The sequence below is a fragment of the Hylobates moloch genome, unplaced genomic scaffold, assembly GCF_009828535.3.
Source record: "Hylobates moloch isolate HMO894 unplaced genomic scaffold, HMol_V3 SCAFFOLD_1, whole genome shotgun sequence".
Lineage (NCBI taxonomy): Eukaryota > Metazoa > Chordata > Mammalia > Primates > Hylobatidae > Hylobates > Hylobates moloch.
In genome coordinates, this window is record NW_026652276.1 from 201959774 (window position 1) to 201979178 (window position 19405).

Below are 19405 nucleotides of genomic sequence, written 5' to 3' on the forward strand. Positions count from 1 at the left end.
TTTGAGATGCAAATATTGAACCCTTGACTGAAATATTCTGGTAGATTTTTTTCCACCTAATAGTTAAATAATTAAAGGGCATGCGTGTGTTTATAAAAAATAAGCTCATACTTTACATTTATGTATTCATTCATTTGCTCATTTATTCATCCATTCTCTCTTATTTAGAACCTGGCAGTAAGTTGCATATACAACAATGGCCAAAGCAGACAAATCTAGGCCCTCATGGAACAGAGTAGTAGGAGAAGTGGACATTAAACAAATAATATATAGTTATACATTGTGAAGTGTGCCCTTGGGAAAATTACACTGAAGGATATAGGTGATAATGGGTTTTGGTGATGCCTATTTAAGTGGGTGCTATTTCATCAAAGCTCTATTGGGAATACATTTTTTTTTTTAGTTTTTAAAAATTTTCTTGAGATAGTCTCGCTCTGTCACCATGGCTGGAGTGCAGTGGCACGATCTCAGCTCATTGCACCCTCTACATCCTGGGTTCAAGCATTCTCCTGCCTCAGCCTCCAGAGTAGCTGGGATTACAGGCACACCACCATGCCCAGCTATTTTTTCTATTTTTAGTAGAGACAAGGTTTCACCACACTGGCCAGGCTGGTTTCGAACTCCTGACCTCAAGCGATCCTCCTATCTTAGCTTCCCAAAGTGCTGGGATTACAGGCGTGAGCCACCACGCCCTGCAGGAATATATTTTTGATAAGCAAACTTTATTAGTTTTTTATCTCTCTTATTTGTATATAAATCCACAGGTGAGTGAAGTTGCCTATCATTAGATGTTGAAGGTTGGGATAGCCCCAAAGTACGGTTTGGGAGTACAGTCAGAAGATGCTCAGTGACCTGGAGTAGTTCTGAGACATGTGTAGCCCACCCATCATCAGCTTGAGATTCAGTTAAGTCAGCTGTAAGATGCAAACAGAAGTACACCAAAGCTTCATTTGGAGAGGGACATCCTTTCAAACCTCATCTTGCATATCCAGAAACCTGTGGTCCCTAAAGTGTCCTGCAATTATAAGATAAGTTTTAAATAGAAAATGTATATGATATAGATCCTAGAAAATTCCTTCCATTTACTTCTTACATTCCCTAAAATAAGAGTACATTTCACCAGTGGGGAAAAGAATCTGTATTTTATTCTTACAGTGCAAAAATGAACACATAATTCACTATGATAGACTCTATAATATTTCTAAAATGCCAAAATCTGGACCAGGAAGGCAATTTAACTTTTAGTCATATATGACACACATCCAAAGTCTACTATATGATTTGTATTTGAACATCAAAAGATGTCATAAATACATGGCTACTTTAATAAATCCAGAAAAAAATCTTTCTGCTATGTGAAAAAAAAAAAACCAAGTTTTATTTTTCAGCCTTACTGTATTTTGAAGAGCTATATTTCTTTGCTTCATGGTAAGTCTTAGTAAAGATTTTAAATGTGTAAGTAACTAAGAAATATAGTACTTTTATAATGTAGTTCTTTATTCATTTTTTTACTGTAAATTCATTATTTTGCTTAAATATTTAACTCTGTATTTGTCATTCTTGCTAGTATTTACAATTCTATTGAAATAAATTTGTTAATACAAGTCTTAACCACTTTCTATTCCCAGTCTTCCATGGCTGTATTTATAACAAAGACTTCTACACATTGAAGGAAAAGATGTTTGTATTCCCTCATTCAAAGAATATTTATTATGTGTCTCTTATATGCCAAGTACTGTTTTTAGGCTAGGAAAGCAAAAGTGAACAAAACAGTCGAAAACATATGCTTTCATTTAGCTTCCATCCTGGTATGGAGAGACAGAAAATAAACATAATAAGTTTCCAAGATATGGGAGGCCCAGGAAAAAAATCAAATAAATGTAATAAGTAAACAAATTATATTTATGCATTAAAACATAATCGCTCCTATAGAGGAAAACATATATCAGGTATATGGAATCATACAGATTATTGCAAAAATGCTTTTTAGCGCATAGATCAAACTATATTAATTGAAAAGCTTACGGAATTTTGAATATAAAGTTACAATATAATATTATTACTGAGTTTTATTTACATATATTTAACATAATTTATTGGTGGGACACCATGTTGGACCCTTTCATATTGAAAATTCATTTAATTCCCAATACAACCTTATGCAGTAGGATTTGTTACTTCATTTACACATGACAGAAAACTCTGATGTGAGTAGATTAAATAATTTAGCTCAGTAGATGAAGCAAGCAAGTGATGGAGCCAGAATTCAAATCCAGATTTTTGATTCCCAATCTTCTCTTTTTACTCTACATTGCTGCATCCAATGCTCCCAGTACTTTATGACAGCATTTTGTCCTTTGCTTTATCTCAGATGGCACAAAGTTTTCAGATTTTGACATCCTTTCATTAAAAATAAAAAGTGTCCAGTTATAAAACAACTTTTATGTAGTCTAGCAAAGGGATTTCTAAGGAAATATTTTGCAGCTCTCTCAAGATGAGAGAGAGGCAAGTGAACACTCAGAATTAACATTACGTAACACTCATTCTTTTCTAAATTCTGGGCCAGCAGGGTTGTGTCAAGTGAAGTTGTCGTAGTGGTGGCCAGGTGAAATGTATTCTTCCATTAAAAATATACCTTTGGAATTGTGGGAATAATCAGGACCTCTTATTTCTAAAAGTGCTGCTATTAGCATTTGATGATCTTGCACTTGCTAGTGCGGTTGACATAATTGTTCACATCGTTTTAATTTCACATACGCAATGTGTGCACCTGTTGTCAGACTGGCTAAAACTGTTCTTGCACTTTGGTATTGGGCCATTCTGCTGATACAGTGTGTTATAAATATGACAAGGACAGCAGCAGTTTGTATTACAGGATAGTACAACATAATTCTACTGACAAGCTCATTTCCTATTTACTCTCTATAGTCTGAGATGTGGGTTAAAATTTCAGTCTATGGCTATGACGGTTATTACCAAATATGGCCAATAATTATACTTTATTTAGCATATGCCTTTTACAGGGTATATTAGTAAAAGTTACATTGTTCTTGCTTAAATTGATCTTGACTGGGGGAAAAGAGGATGGTATCTTTCAAAATAAAAACAACTCAACGTTTTAAAATATACCTTCCCTGTGTGAAATCCCTTTTGTACTTGAGCCAGCTGTAATAGAGAGGAGCATCCTGTGATTACAGAAGAAAATGTGACATGGGAATTCTGGATACAGTGGGTTTGCTTGAGTGACACTGATATATTGGGAAGCATCTGTCTTCCCCTTTCACCTAGACACTTGTTTGTTTACTTTGGCTTTCTACAGGCTACTCAGTTCCCTCTAACCCCTGTGTCCAAAGGCTCAATGTGTATTTGGTTTCAAACACTTCTTATAAATTTATTATTGCCAATATTTATTTTTATTTATTTATTTATTTATTTTTTTGAGACGGAGTCTCGCTCTGTCGCCCAGGCTGGAGTGCAGTGGCGCAATCTCGGCTCACTGCAAGCTCCGCCTCCCGGGTTCACGCCATTCTCCTGCCTCAGCCTCTCTGAGTAGCTGGGACTACAGGCGCCCGCCACCACGCCCAGGTAATTTTTTTTGTCTTTTTAGTAGAGACGGGATTTCACCGTGGTCTCGATCTCCTGACCTCATGTTCCGCCCGCCTCGGCCTCCCAAAGTGCTGGGATTACAAGCGTGAGCCACCGCGCCCTGCCATACTGCCAACATTTATAACAATGGGGGAAAATCGTGTCCCAACTTTCACTTAAATTGTTGCATTTAAATGGTTTTCTCATCAATAAAACGCAGTGTCTTTTAACAAAGGAAAATATCTAATCAATCTTGTTCTCCCAAAGTAGCACATACAGAAGGTATGATTAGCTACAGTTCTATTCTTTTTCATTATATTCATCATACATATAGTAAGCTGCTATGTTAACATGTGCCAGGCAGAGCGCAAACTCAGAAGCAGTTTTTCCAGACTCATTGTTCTTTGTGATATATTATTATTAACAAATAATATCTCACAGCACCTCCTAATAGCAGGCATGGTTCTGAGCACTTTACAAGTATTAACTGTCTAATCTTCATAGCACCTTAGGAGGAAAGTATTGTCTGAAGTCACACAAATAATGCTGGTGCAGCCAGGTGATTGAATCCAGCAGTTTAGATCCAGAGTTTGTGTCCTCCTGAACTACTCTATGCTTTGTCTATGAATTTTCAGCTAGCAATAGTTTGTATGCAATAAAAAAATAGGATATGGTTCCTGTCCTCAAAGGATTTACAGTCTAACCCTGTTTCTTCTTTCTTTCAATATGCATCTTCAAAGATTTTGATAGATGCTATGATTCATTAATTTACTAAATATCTTCATTTATTAAGCATGTACCATATATCATGTCTTGGGATAGACATTTGAGAGACATGAACAATGCAGGCCTGGCTGTTAAGGGGCTGATTGATATTGAAAAATATAATTTCCTTTCATGAGTGCTAATGAAAGTATGCATTTCAATTAAAAATTTCCGTCAGAGATAATGTTTGACTATTGAGAGTTGATTTGGAATTTGATAAGTGAAATAACGAAAAGAGGAAGGAATTGTAGGTGGAAGGAATAGTGATGTATAAAGGAGCAGGTTGTGGGTCAGGAATAAAGACGATTAAGAGTGTGATGTGATCTGACCAGAGAAAGAAGGCAGGGTATATGTTAAATGATCTTGTGTTCCTTGATAAAGATGTAGAATTGGGCCGGGTGCGGCGGCTCACGCCTGTAATCCCAGCACTTTGAGAGGCTGAGGCGGGCGGATCATGAGGTCAGGAGATCGAGACCATCCTGACTAACATGGTGAAACCCCATCTCTACTAAAAATACAAAAATTAGCCAGGCGTGGTGGCGGGTGCCTGTATTCCCAGCTCCTCGGGAGGCTGAGGCAGGAGAATTGTGTGAACCCGGGAGGCGGAGTTGCAGTGAGCCGAGATTGTGCCATTGCACTCCAGCCTGGGTCGACAGAGCGAGACTCCGTCTCAAAAAAATAAATAAATAAAATAATAATAATAATAATAAAATAAAAAAGATGTGGAATTGATTCTATCAGTATGGGAAATAATGAAGACATTTAAGTGCTGAAAAACATGGCATTCACAACATTAAAAAGATTGTGTTTTAGGTTAATAAAATGGACAGGTTGTTGACTCAGAGCTGTCATTGCAAGTAATTTAGATTCCCAATTGTGTTTTTTGCCAAGTCCTCCTCATCTTCTCCACCACCTCCTTTGGCTCCTCTTGTTCAGCCTCTCTCCTGGTTTTTGCTGACCTCCAACCAATCTCATCACTCCTTCTAGTAATAAAAATCATCTGTACTTTATTGAGGTTTAATCTCAAGTTTTCAGAAAAAACTGAGTATCTGCCTTTAAGCCTTATAATGAATTTAAATTTCAGCCTTCTTTTTCCTTGTCAGTTCAAAAATCCCCTTTGTTAGTAGAATTTCAATTTCCATTGTGAGAAAGGGGAATATTTATATGAAAGAGCAATAAACTATTGAGGGAATAACATAGAATTATGATACTTCAGTAGTTCTCCTCTCCTCACATGTGAAGACCCATTCTGCCTCACTGAGATTCGTTCCAGTTTTGCTACAACCTAATTGAAAGAAACTGCAGCATTGTTTATCTACAAAGAGCTCTGGATTGCTTCTCACCTCAACCCCTTCCTGACCATGTCCTTTCCGTAAAAAACCCATTCTCTCTGAGTGTTTTCTCTACTATGTTTACCTAAAAGAGCTATTAAAAGATAATGCAGCTAGAACTACTTTATAAAAGCACAGTGCAGATTAAAGGCATTGCTATTAATTTGTATTTTCAGCTAGAGTTGAGCTCTATATTTCTATGCATCAGTATTCCTCCAAAGACCTCTATATTTTATGGCCTAAAATTTTCATCTTTCTGTTACAGTGACGACAATTCAGTTGACCTTCAGTTCTTGCATATGAGGTCATCTTTGTCCTTGTCAGCCTTTCAGAGAAACTGTCTTTCACTTCTAGAGAAAAGCTTTAGAATAACTTCCCAAATAGCCCTTGATTTGCATTCATGATTTCCTATAAGGGAAATGTACTACTTTTTTATATTGAATTTCTATGCCTTCTTTTCTTAGATCGAAGAATCAATGGAGACACACTTTGGCAGTCATGGCCGAAGGGCCATACTCTACAGGCCTCCTTTCTACAGCAAAACAGAGCTTCAGCTACACCAGCGCATTCTGACTCAACATGGCTATACAGTTGTCATCGCTGAAGAAAGGCTCAATGCTGGCCTAGCGCTGGGGCTACTAGAACAAGGTCAGAATAGTACGAAGTAACTGCCAAAGTCACTTGATGTATAATGTTAAACAATTTCTAGAATGTGCTACTATCTCCCTCTAGAAAAATTTATAAAAACAAATATTTATCCATGACCAACTTTCTCACATCATAGAAAACTTATCTCTTTTTTTTAAAATTTCCCCTCTATTTTTCTTTAACTGTATCTCTTTATTCCTGAAATTATTTTGTTTATATATTTGTAGCATTTTGGATTTGTATAGTTCATGTTTAAATGCTACACAAAAAATGTTCATGTTTATGAGACTGAATACATTTTCTGCCCAGCACCCAAACTGCTTCATATTTTAAGAAGATTGCAGCTTCATCTGACTGCAAGTAGAATGTGCTGGAAATTGTTTCCAGAAGCCAGCTTAAATGTGATTCACAGATTGGCTAAAAATAGGAAAGAAGTATGGATATTGATCGTATGTACCATTACTTGTCAAGTACATTATTTCTGTCATTTGGAGAGAATAATAAGAGACAAGTTTTTAAATAAGTTATTTGCAAAGAAAGTTGAGTAAATAATGAGAGTCAAAAGGGCAATAACAATAAGACCTAACATTTCTTGAGCAAGTAACTGTAGCAGATTCCATGCTATACTCTGTATTCATGATCACATTTAACCTACACTACAGCTGCCAAACATCCTAAGATTAAGAAATATTAATTCCACCCCTAACCCAGATTGCAGAAAAGGAAATTGAGGCTTTACCGGCTGAAGTGACTCACCCTGCATCTTACATCTGGTGTGAGGGATGGACAGATGGTAATACCTGTGTTTCAACTCTCACTTTCTCTGCTCTGGCTTTTTACCTCTTTGATACTTCAATCTCTCCCTTAGTCCATAATCCTGCACTTACCTATCATTATGAGAGCTACAATAATGCAGAACCCTCATTCAGAATAAGCAAATCAGATTTTTCTCTTTATAATTGTACAATATATCTATTTTCCTATTTATTACAAGGGGAGGAGGAGAAGCAATTTGAGTTAAATGCTCTCAGCCATCGGTTCCTTTGGTGGAGAATAGTCAGATCCTGGTATTACAGTAGTTTTCAGAACAATCTTGCCATCATCACAGCACTCCTTCAGCTGGGTGCCCCTTGCTGGTTTGTGCTGGCGAATGAATGAAAGCAAGTTGGGAAGATGTTTCTGAGAAGGTTGGGGGACTATTTAGCCATGGCCATCCTTTATCACATTGGCAGTGAAACTGTGAGCTACTTAGAAGAAACTCTGAGGGAATAGAGCCCAGAAGATCTGCTTTGATGAGAAGAAGAAGGTCTTAAAATATGCAGAGCCTGGGTCATGGGGACACAGGCATTTGTTTATTCCATTTAGTCATCACTGCCTTCTAGGAGTAGTGTGGAAATCTAAAGCACTGAGCTTCTGGAAGCAAGTGAGGAAAAGAAAACAAAATAGGAAAGCTCTGGAGTATTAAGGAGATCTGAAAAGAAACTTTGCAAACCTTATAGTTTTGCTGGTGTTGGCTCTATTATGTAAGACCAATCTAGAGTTCTGGGATACTCATAAATGATATTTAGAAACCTATTTATCAGAATACCTATTAGTATAAAGAAAAAAATATGAAATATTTAATATTTCTTTCATTCAACAAAATATTTCATCCCATCACTGAAGTGGTGATTGTATAACTACTGTGCACTGCCATGGGACCCATGCTCCTGGAGCCGTGCAGAATGGCCCTGATAACATGCTACTATTATCTAAAATTCCTAAATTTCCCTGCCTTCTTGGTGCTGCTACTGACTTTCTATGGGCACAACATGGATAATCTGTACATTTCAACTTGAATTTAATTTTAGTTTTCAATTTTCTCCAGCTGCAAAACAGATGGATTATATCTCCTCTTTCCCTCGATGTTGTTGGGTCAGTTTTACCAGAAAAAGGAGAATTACTCTGCAGCTTCCAAATATCAAGGAAGTGCAAAAACAGCCTGAAGGCAATAGAATATGGCAGCCAAAGGAACTGCTGGGCCCAGCGGCCCAAGATAACTATATAGTGTCCCTAGAATTTGTCAGTGTAAATGCTTATTTGGTTTCCTTTTCCCACATTCCCACAGCTTTTAAAACATCTAAATCCTACCTCTGTCTTGGCATTCTTTTACTGTGTATAGTAAGATATTATTACTGGATAGGTCTCAAGAAAGGGTAGCAATTTCACAATTTCATGAGTATGGAACATTGATTTTTGTTTTTTTATTTGATTTTGTAGTTTTTACTATGAGAACAATATGCATCAAATACCGGAAATTTTTTTTAAAAAGAGTTGTGACTATAATCTAACATTTCCTTGATGATTTATTGTATAGAAAGAAAACATTTTTATTGCAGCCTATTTTCCATGCCACAAATTTAATCTATAAATTATGTTTGAACTGAGGCACTTGCTACAAAACAATATTTCCTAGAAATGTGATTCTTACAGAATTTGTTTTGCTTTAGTTTCACGTATTCATCTCATGGTTATTTTTACCATATGTATATCAACAGAGAATATGAAACTATAGTGGGAATATTTAAATGAAACCTTCCCAAGTTGAGCAGCCTGGGGGAAGAGGAAAAAATTCAGAATAATCCAGAACCCTACTCCACTTCCTTTTACCACTGCATTTTATGCCGATTACTAACCTGCAATTTGAAAATATCACATTAAAAACAAAACAGATACTCTAACAAATGCTACTGAGTACCCAGGTGCAGTTTTGACACTTTGATAAAATGTATTTTTCATCCTAGGACAATAAATATAGAAGGTATTTTCTCTATTTCACCTGCTTTCCTGTCCTTTCCTGATCCATCCCATTCACCTCTAAAATCTACTTAGAGTAGATTTTAATCATTGGATCTGAATTATTTACATATACTTGAAGAGTAGTACATATTTAGCAATTTTCCGTCAATTTCTGAATACATATTGCACTTTCAAATTATGTATATTATAATCCACACAAAAAACAAAATGCAAACCTGCCATCAAGCTACAGAATTAAAGTCACTCACTTTGCACCATCTTTTGAAGCACACGTTGCCCCTTTCCAGCTTGGAGCCATTCTTTTTTAACCTTTTGAGGAACATAAAAGGATAAAATCAGCAAAACTAAAATGGTCATAGGCCAGATAGGAAATACTCCACTATTAAATATAATATTTACTGGTTGAGTAACTTTGAGTTTTGTATTTGATTTAGTTTTCCTATGACTTATATACTAGACACTTATTGAAAAGGGAAAAGTAGGCAATTTTGAGTCCTACATTAGAATATGGGTATTATGTCACCCCACCCACTGGTTAATTCCTTTCTAGTGACATAACAGAAGTTGATGTCTCTATTGGGAAAGATTTTAGGACTATGAACATATGACTTAAGCAAGTTAAGTTCTTTGAGCCCTAGTTCTCTTATCTGTTGAAGGCATTAATGTTCTTAACTTCAGAGTAGTATGTGATGGGGATTAAATCACTTTGTCCAACCTTATCAGAGTTCTAGAAGGAGACAAGGTAAAGTCCAGTCAGTGTTTTTTCTCATGCAGTAGCCAGAGAAAGCAACCCAGGATTTTACGTGTTAAAAACAGCCACAAATAATTCTTATGTGTAGCCCAGTTCGGGGAGCACTGTTCTGAGGGACATATTATTGGTTCAAAGAGTAACAATTTTTAGAGTTAATTTTGGGAATAAAACAATGCAACAGTCTGCTTGCTATTATGCTATTGCATTGCCTATGATTTAACTGCATAGGTATCTACAAACAGCATTTCATCTTTAAACTGATTTTGAGAACAGTATGAGAACAATTGTCTTTACAGATTTAGGCCTACAAAACGTAGCATAGTAAAAGCATGCACTATTATGGTTCTCCCATCCCTTGCTTTGGAAAAATATATCTTATGCCCCTGCATTTGTGAGAACATATAATTCTCTAAAGGAAAAGATAGGAGCACCATTCAATTATTTTGTTTCCTATCATGTAAGTGCTATTTAGTAAATCAACGCTTCAGTGCACAGTGGCCTAAAAAGGAAAGTTTTTATCCTACTCCAGTGGTAAAATCCAAGTAGTATGTGGTCAAGGACTCTGACTTAGAGTAGATTTTATCATTGGATCAGAATCATTTATGTATACTTGAAGCGTAGTGGATATTTGGCAATTTTCTGTCAATTTCTGAATATATATTGTATTGAAAAGGGTATACAAATATACAAATTATGTATATTATAATCCATGTGAAAAACAAAATGCAAACCTGCAATCAAGCTACAGAATTAAAGTCAGTCTTGCAGTTTAAAATTGCTCTTGTTTTTATAACTTGGGGGTTTCACATAGAATGTTTTTTGAAGAAACACAGAAAGTAAAAGACCATATAGATGTCCTTGCCAAGGGCTGGCAAACTACAGTCCACTGGCTAAATCTGGCCCACTGCCTGCTTTTGTAAATAAAGTTTTATTAGAACACAGCCACTCTCCTCTGTTTTTGTATTGCCTTTGGCAGCATTTGTTTTACAAAGGCAGAGTTGATTAATTGCAACAGAGACTGTATGGCTTTTAAAGTCTAAAATTTTTATTGTTAGGCCCTTTACAGAAAAAAGTTTCCTAGCTCCTATATACAGAATAAGCCTATGTAACTTGATGTCATACCAAGTTGATGATTCAACTCTAGGACTGAGATGTTTCATTTATTAACTTACACCAAATCTTATTCAAAAAGGTTTTGGTTTACAATAAAATATATAATAACAAAATTAATAAAATGTACATATAAAATTAGGGGCCAAACTGGTTATTCCACTTAGCTACCATAATTTAGGCTTAGTTTTGTCTGTGAGCCTCCAAGCACCTAGAACAAACAAGAGAAATAATAGAAGTTTTACTCTCAGGAAGAGGGAACCATTATGATTCATCCCCCTAACTTCCCACATGCTCAAATGAGATATTTAAAACAATTTTTTTCAAAGGGAGTATTAAGTAAACAACGGTAAGTTATGCAATGGGTCAAAAGCCAGAACAACATTTGTATTGAAAATAAAGTAGATGTCATATCTTGGTTCATATAGCAACATTCTAATATGAGTTGAGAGTATAACATTACACCATGATATAGCAAAGACATTTCCATAAAGGGCTAGAGTTAATACTACAATAAATAGTATTTATTGGAATTTGTATTGATATTAAACTTGATACAGTGTGTTCTGGAGAATAGTATTTAAATGATGCTGCTTCACAGCTTTTCAACTCCTAATAAGGACACTGTTATTTACCCAAATGTGTTCTTGGAAAATACTATTAAAATATATAGTTAATAGAGCAAGAGATACAGATCACTACTTAATGTTGTGGAAAATATAAAAAGGGAGATATATTTCCTTCCTTGTTTATAATTTAATAGATTTCTATCTTCCTATATTTTATTTACATTCACTTGCACTTTAAAGAATGTCCAACATCAGTATATCACTTGAAATTTAGTCTAATTTTGAAGGTTATTTATAGTGGCTACTTGCCAAAAGCTGTTTCTGAAGTTTGTATAGAAAAGAAACATCCACAACAGATCAATCTTAACCTTTGTAATGGAAAACATATTTCACATTTTTCTTTTTATTTGTAATAAAAAAGAAGCTATAAGGAAGTCGAGCTTTAAATTGCCCATAAGTAAGACGAATTTAACCACAATAATAACTTTCTTGGGGAGGTAGTAGACTTTGGGAATTAAAAAGTATAAGCATTGAAGTAAGACAGAACCTAGGTCGGGGTCCTTAGTGTTACCTTTTAATGGTTACATAACCTTGGGCAAGTAACTTATCCTCTGAAAGTCTTGGTTTTCTCATCTACAAGTTGATCCTTTTGAGGTTGTTTTAAGAATGGTACATAGTAATCACCCCATAAACGGGAGATAATATTGTTACTGTTGTCAAGAAGTAGTTACAGAAAGGAGAATATGACATTTCCCCAGTAGGGAGATGTATTTAAAATATGCAGTAGTATAAGAGTGCTGCTGTTGGATGTTATTATGGGTAAAATGAACTTGATGGGTGTTTTTCAATTTAGCCTTCTCAACTTATATGTTTTCATTAGAAGGTCTGGGTTGTAAATCCTCCTGAAATTCTGACATACTCTCCTGGATTATTCCCTTGGAAACATCTCACATAAAAAAAAATCTGTAAGCTTCCTAAGGTCAGGGACCATGTCTTTTCTGCTTATCATTTATAACCACACCTTCCACATAGGGGCATACGATAAATATTTATTAAATACATGAAGAAAGGAAGATAAAATAGTACATCAATATTTGGGCTCCTTAAACATCAAATTCACTCAGGAAACTCATATTAAAACTTAATTCATAAAACTTTTATTTTATTTGACTTCAGAGGAACACTGATATTCTACTTAGACTTAAGTCCACTCTTACACCAAAGATAATGAAACCATAAATATAATATTACATAGGGCTGATCGTTTATACATCAAATGATTCTATACTGCTGGGGCTTTTAAGTACTTGTGTCCATTTTTAAGAATTTTACTCTTGCCTTCCTTTCAAGGCTCTCCTGTTACATTTGCCAGGTTACTTGACCTGTTGATTTGGGGACAGGTTTGATGAGTTTTGTTCTATACATATTCAGTTATAGGTGCTGTGAACTTTTCATAGGGATGTATTCAGCAGAAACTCAAGCAAGCAGAAAGGCCAGGTCAGGAGATGTAGATTTGTGGGTCATCTGCTGAGAGGTGATAATTGATTTACTGAAGGTTCAATAGCCTATAAAGCAGCGTAACACATAGTGCTACCTAAGGATGCTCTCTGGTAAAAGTAAGTTTACAGCTTTTGCTACTTGCGAACATACAAAGCAAGAAGGAGGACAGTCAAAAACCGCGTCGTATCACTTAGGTCCTATCTGCATCCTCTATATTATGCCCTGTAGTTTATTTCTTAGTGTAATGTTAGTTTTATTGGTCTTCCAGTTTTTTGCTTTGAAAAAACATATATTATGATCCAGAATTTTAATAATATACTTCTCTAGAAAAAAAAGACACCATCAAATTATTCTCTTTCCTATCATCCAGGTGCTATTCAGTAAATCGTTGTTTTACTTCAAAGGATAGTAAGTGGCCAAAAAAAAAAAAAAAAGATGCGTATTTTTCTAAGTTTTTAACCTGCTCCTGGGGTCAAGTCTCAGTAATACGTAGTTCAAAAGACTCTGACACAGAGTATATTTTATCATTTTGTCAGAATTATTTACATATACTTCAAGAGGGTTTATTTCTACAGTTGCAGCAGAAGCCAGAACTGTAGCAGGAATGAGAAAACAGATTGTTCAACTGAAGAGAATGTTTCTGGGAGGCCCTATAAGTAGTTGAACCAATATTTTTGTATTCCCATTGTTTAACAAGGTGCTTGAATGCAAGATTTATTTTTAGTAACTCAAGAGGGCATCACTAGGACCAGTTTATGGAAGGACATTTTATCTATCAGAGTTGTCCAGCAGTAGAACAGCCCAGACCAAAAAGTAGGAAGTTTGGTTGCAACAGAAGCAACTCTAGGTTGCTGTATTATGTAGCAGAATGAGTGAAATGACCACCAAAGCTTTTTTTCAACTCTACAGTTCTGTGGTACAATATAAGACTCAAACACACAGAATGAGAGAAAACAAGACAAAAATGTGAATCTCTATCATGGCAGCGATTCCTTTTCTTTAGTCTTCGCTTTGTCTGCTGTTGCATGGGTGGAAGAGAGAAATAGCAGGCAAGGAAGAGGTGAGAAACACCAGTGTGGAGCAAATCAGGAGGTGGCCCTCTTGGACTAGTAGTGCACGTTTATAGCAGATGCTTCTGCTGAGAATTTAAGACTTGAGAGCCTAATGAACTTCTTTTCTCATTCCTTTTCCCCCTCTAGCCCCACACCAGCACCCTGCTGCTTTCCTGAGTTTAATATGCTCTATGACTATTTAGCAGGAAGACAAAAGAGTAAAGGTCACATTTAAAAGGCACTGCGTGTTTTGCCTTGCCGGTGTTTTGCCGAGAACACATTTGACATACGTTTTTCATTATGCAAGTAATAGGCTTTGGATGGTATCAGAAGTGCTTCTGTACTTTAGTTAATCAAACTGGGGGGAAAAAAGAAATTGAATCAAAGAAACATATAAGACTGTGCTATTCTATTTTATTATGTTATGACACACAGTAATTGTATGCTCAGGTTTATTGTTATTTTCCTCAGTGCTTATAGAATTACTGATGTATTTATGACCAAACAGAATTCGTTCTTTAATTGGCTCACTGGAGCTCAAGGAATGTTTATTTAACCTTAACTCAGTTGAGTTGTTTAGACTACAGGGACTTGAGTTCAATTTACTTTAATTTTTGAAAAAAATTTTCTTATTTATAAAAGTTGAGCTTAGAGTGACCTCCCCATTCTGATGTTTTCTTTACCCTTCGCTGTGCACAAAGAACAAAAAGCCAGTGTCTCATTTTTACTCCAAAGAAACTAAACTGCTTCCTTAAATGGGTTAGCTCTTACAACTGAAAATGGCAACCAGATGTTTACCAAAGTCCCTAGCATTGCGCCTTCAAGCCTAGCTTCTTTCTAATTGTTTGATCTTTTTAAGTTACATAGAAACCAGACTGGGTATTTAAATTGTCTAAAGCTGGGAAATGCTTAAATATAGCTTTGAAGATACTTTCTCTGAACTATCTTGTTAGATGTACCTTCTTTTATTTTTAAGGAAAAATGCAGCACTGAAAATTTGGTAAGTAATTTACTTCAGGTCATTGTTCTTTTTGTATATCTTTAAAATGGAAAAAAGACTATTTTTTGAAAAGAAATTAGACATTTTTGTTTAGTTTTGCCTAAACTGTGCTTTGAATGGCAGATTTAATTTGTAAAAACACATAATATCCGAATTACATTTAGATTGAGGAAGGACTCCAGGAAAGATAAACAAACTCCTTCATATGGGAGCTTTCAAACCACAGTTTGTGGATTAACTAAAAAGGGAGTTTGGAGACTCCAAGTACAGTGTGTTCGCTATGCCAATGCATTATCCAGTTTAGCTGCTTGAAGTATTTTTGACATTTTTCTCAATTTGGGAGGAGTTTGAGAGCTTCTAACTATAGTTCCCAGACTGTCTTTTAATGATTGTACAACTTTTACTTTCTACTCTCAATATTATAAATATTGTTGAAACCTCCCAACTCACTTCCTTTTTAGACTTGATGTTTCCCAAAATAATTAACATTTTCCCCTGATGGTCTTTCATCTTTTTTAGCTGAAGTTGCTTCCCTCTAACACTGTCTCTCGGTGGACATACAAACTACCATTTGGGTAATAAAGTCTTAAGAAAAAGTAGAAATTTTTTCTTAGCAATCTCTCTCCAATTAAATGTCTATAATGACTTTTGCCCCCACCTACCTCCTAAAATTGTGCCTTCAAAATTTACCAAGAAACTCCTTTTTGTTAGGAAATTCAGTCACTATTGAATTGCAATATTTTTGGTATGAGAATAGATTTGGGCATGAGTAGTATATCAGTGTTTCTCAAAAGTTATATAAATTCTATTTAAATAATGAATTAAGCATTGATGTGAATTCACTGAGGTAATTTCTCAGTTTCTTTTTTCTTACTCTAGCAGTGTTTCCCAAACTTGATGAAATGCAGGAGCCGTAGTGGAATAAACACCTTGCACGCGGTATGGCTTGGGAGTGTTCTTCCAAACCCTTTTCTCTCTTAACCTCCTGAATGACGCCTTAACCTGCATCTCCCATCTTTCAACCCCTCCTTCTTTGTGTTCTTTCTCCAAATATGGACATTCTCTAAGACGTTTATCCCCAGTCATTTTTTTCCTTTGCTTGATATTCCTGTCAAGAATTTTTTCTACTCTGCAGATGCAATATCCCCCTCAGGAGACATAACCTCTAAATAAGGTTGAATCCTACCTAATTTGTCTCCTATGGGCAGAATTTGGAGAGTCAAGATTGGCCAGGTTCCTGACAGATGTTTTGATTTGTGTGTCCTACCGCCTCAACATGTGTAAAACACAACTGATGGTGCTATCCCAGCAGTATCTATCATTCTTGCCTGACATGGTTCTGTTGCTAGTTCCATGTTCCCTCACTCTCTCAGCTCTAAAGCTCATCGTCACATCCCCCATCCCCGTTAGGAGATCACTATGATTCGGGCAGTCTTCCTTAAGCTCTGAGCGATCATTTCTTTCTTAAAAACATGTTAATTTCTGCGACGCCAACTTTATATTTCTATTGAGCAAATGACAGTAGTATAACCGTCAAAAAAACAAACAAACATAAAACAAACAAAAACAGAGGACTTGCTTACTTAGGTGAACTGGAATCTCAAGTTTTCAAGAGAAACTGGCCTGTTCAGGGATCTACCTGCCTCCTTACAGTTTCAGTTTCTCTTTCCTGAAATCACAACACACATCTGTCACCAAGCCCTGTAAAATGTGCATCTGCTCTGCCCTGGCTCTGCTTTCCATACAGCTGCTTTGCCTCATCCTTCTGCTATCATAGTGGCTATTAAACACTCCCCTATTATTTTCTACTAAACAGAACACATATTTCTTTTTTTTTTTTTTTGAGACGGAGTCTCGCTCTGTCGCCCAGGCTGGAGTGCAGTGGCGCAATCTCAGCTCACTGCAAGCTCCGCCTCCCGGGTTCACGCCATTCTCCTGCCTCAGCCTCCAAGTAGCTGGGACTACAGGCGCCCGCCACCACGCCCGGCTATTTTTTTTTGTATTTTTAGTAGAGACGGGGTTTCACCGTGGTCTCGATCTCCTGACCTCGTGATCCGCCCGCCTCGGCCTCCCAAAGTGCTGGGATTACAAGCATGAGCCACCGCGCCCGGCCCAGCACATATTTCTTAATCAGGCATTCAATACTTCCCCTGCCATGGGGTCAGACACATCCACATCCCTGCTATAGCCATAGTTCTCAGGCCTGTTCACACATTCCAATTACTTAAGGAACTTAAAAATTTAAAAACCAGTGCCCAGGTGACACTCCAGAAAATTAAATCAGAATTTTGGGGGAGGGAGACAGACCAGGACATCATCATTTAAAAAAAAAAAAAAAGGTTTCCCAGGTGATACTGATACATGGCTAGGGAGGATAGCTACAGTAATTGGCCTGCTCACCTTTGCCTGATCACATTTCAAAGCTTTCTGCCTTACGATGGTGTTGAAGTTTTTGTTTCCTAGAGCTCCCTCCTTTCTGTCAGTTCTTTTTTTTTTTTTTTGAGACAATCTGGCTTTGTTGCCCAGGCTGGAGTGCAGTGGTGCAACCATGGCTCACCGAAGCCTTGACATCCTGGCCTCAATAAATCCTCCCACCTCAATCCCTGAGTAGCCAGCACTACAGGAGCGTGCCACCAAGCCCAGCTAATTTTTCTTATTTTTTTTTTTTTTTTTGTAGACAGGGGAATCTCACTATGTTACCCAGACTGGTGTTGAACTACTGGGCTCAAGCAATTGTCCCGCCTCAGCATCTCAAAGTGCTGGGATTACAGATGTGAGCCATCTCGCCTGGCTCTGTCATTTCTTAAAGTTCAAATGAATATATGAATTTCCCCCTCAAGTCTTCTTGAGCTAGAAATGGTGAACAAATTTCCTTAGACCTCATCACACATTATTCATATATCACTGATGCCTAGGGTATGCTTTGTGTCATACTTTTTGATAATTTTTGTGTGTTCATCTTATCTCCCCTTTTGTATTATAAACTTCTTGTGAAGCAGGGAGCATTTTATTCATCTATTTATATGGTATTCTGCATAAAACAGTGCCATGCATATACCTAGCAGATACACAATTAAATGTATATGGAATTGAAAAAACAAACCTACAAATACACTAATAAAATAGCTGAATCTCTCCTTCAGATATTCAAGTGCTGTTTTCTTCTTTGGACTTTTGGAAAAAAAATTAGTGATCATAAAGAAACAGCTCTATGGTAGAGCAAAATGAAACGTGCTCAGGGCTGTGTCTGAGCTCAACCAATTGAGGAACAGAACTCACATCCCCCTACCCCTAGTGAAGTCTCTTTGTAACATTCTTTCAGATCTCATCAAGCCAGTGACATCTCTGTTGCCAAAGAAAGAATTCTACCAACAAGTTAATTATAACATTTAATAATAATAATAATAATAATGAGTTTCAGCTCTTTCTCGAAGGAAAAGTAGGAAAGTCACATGTGAATCTCACCATTTATACAACAAAATGTTCCATTTAGAGTGGAGAACTCTTGGAATTTAAAAAATCTTGTTTAACATTCCACCTCCTTATCAGAGTCACTAAACAAGTGATTAAGGGATGAGGAGAACAGAGGCGACTCTTGGGGACCTGACTAGCTCTATATTTTATAATTATCAGAAGCTAAAGGGAATCCCTGTCTGGATGTTTGCTTGAAAACACAGTTTTGGCAAAAACTACCATGGTACCTACTGATTTGCTAGGATGGTGATTTTCAAATTTGGCATGCGTCAGTGTTCTCTGGAAGGCTTGTTGTGTTGCAGACTGCAGATCGCTGGGCCCTACTCACAGTAGATCTGATTCAGTAAAATGGAGAGGCAGGTTAAAAATTTGGATTTCTAACAAGTTTCCAGGTAATGGTAATATGCTGGTCCTGGGACCACGTGTTGAGAATGACTGTGCTAGTTACTTTTTTATTATGGTTTTTCAGCTTTTCTTACAGAAGCACAAAGAACTTCTGTGTATTTCCTATTTAAGTAGTTAGTAGCCAAACAATTCCTCATTTGCCTTGCCAGGACCCTGAATCAACCTTTCACTTTGGGGAGAAGCCCCACTACTGAATTTGCGTAGATGCTGAACCCATTAATTATGAGTTGACTTGCAAAGTATTTGTACATGTTAGCTTCTTTACAGTCAAAACAAGTGATCTCATTTTAAAATGATAGCACAAGCAGCTGAATTTAGACTGTCTTTGGACACACTGAACTTTCTGGAAGAGAGTGGGATCAAGGCAAAAATATGAACACATGATTTATTGCACATAATAATTACAGGCCCCAAAC

The 19405-nt window shown here is 36.6% G+C and overlaps 1 protein-coding gene across 2 annotated transcripts in view; it reads left to right on the forward strand.

The window, feature by feature from the left end:
• CPED1 (cadherin like and PC-esterase domain containing 1) overlaps window positions 1–19405 on the forward strand; it is a 317314-nt gene that overhangs the window by 21279 nt on the left and 276630 nt on the right. For both annotated transcript variants that reach the window (XM_032761566.2, XM_032761567.2), the window contains one exon: window positions 6146–6329. In XM_032761566.2, the coding sequence (XP_032617457.1) occupies window positions 6146–6329 (184 nt within the window). The remainder of the gene's footprint in view (window positions 1–6145; window positions 6330–19405) is intronic.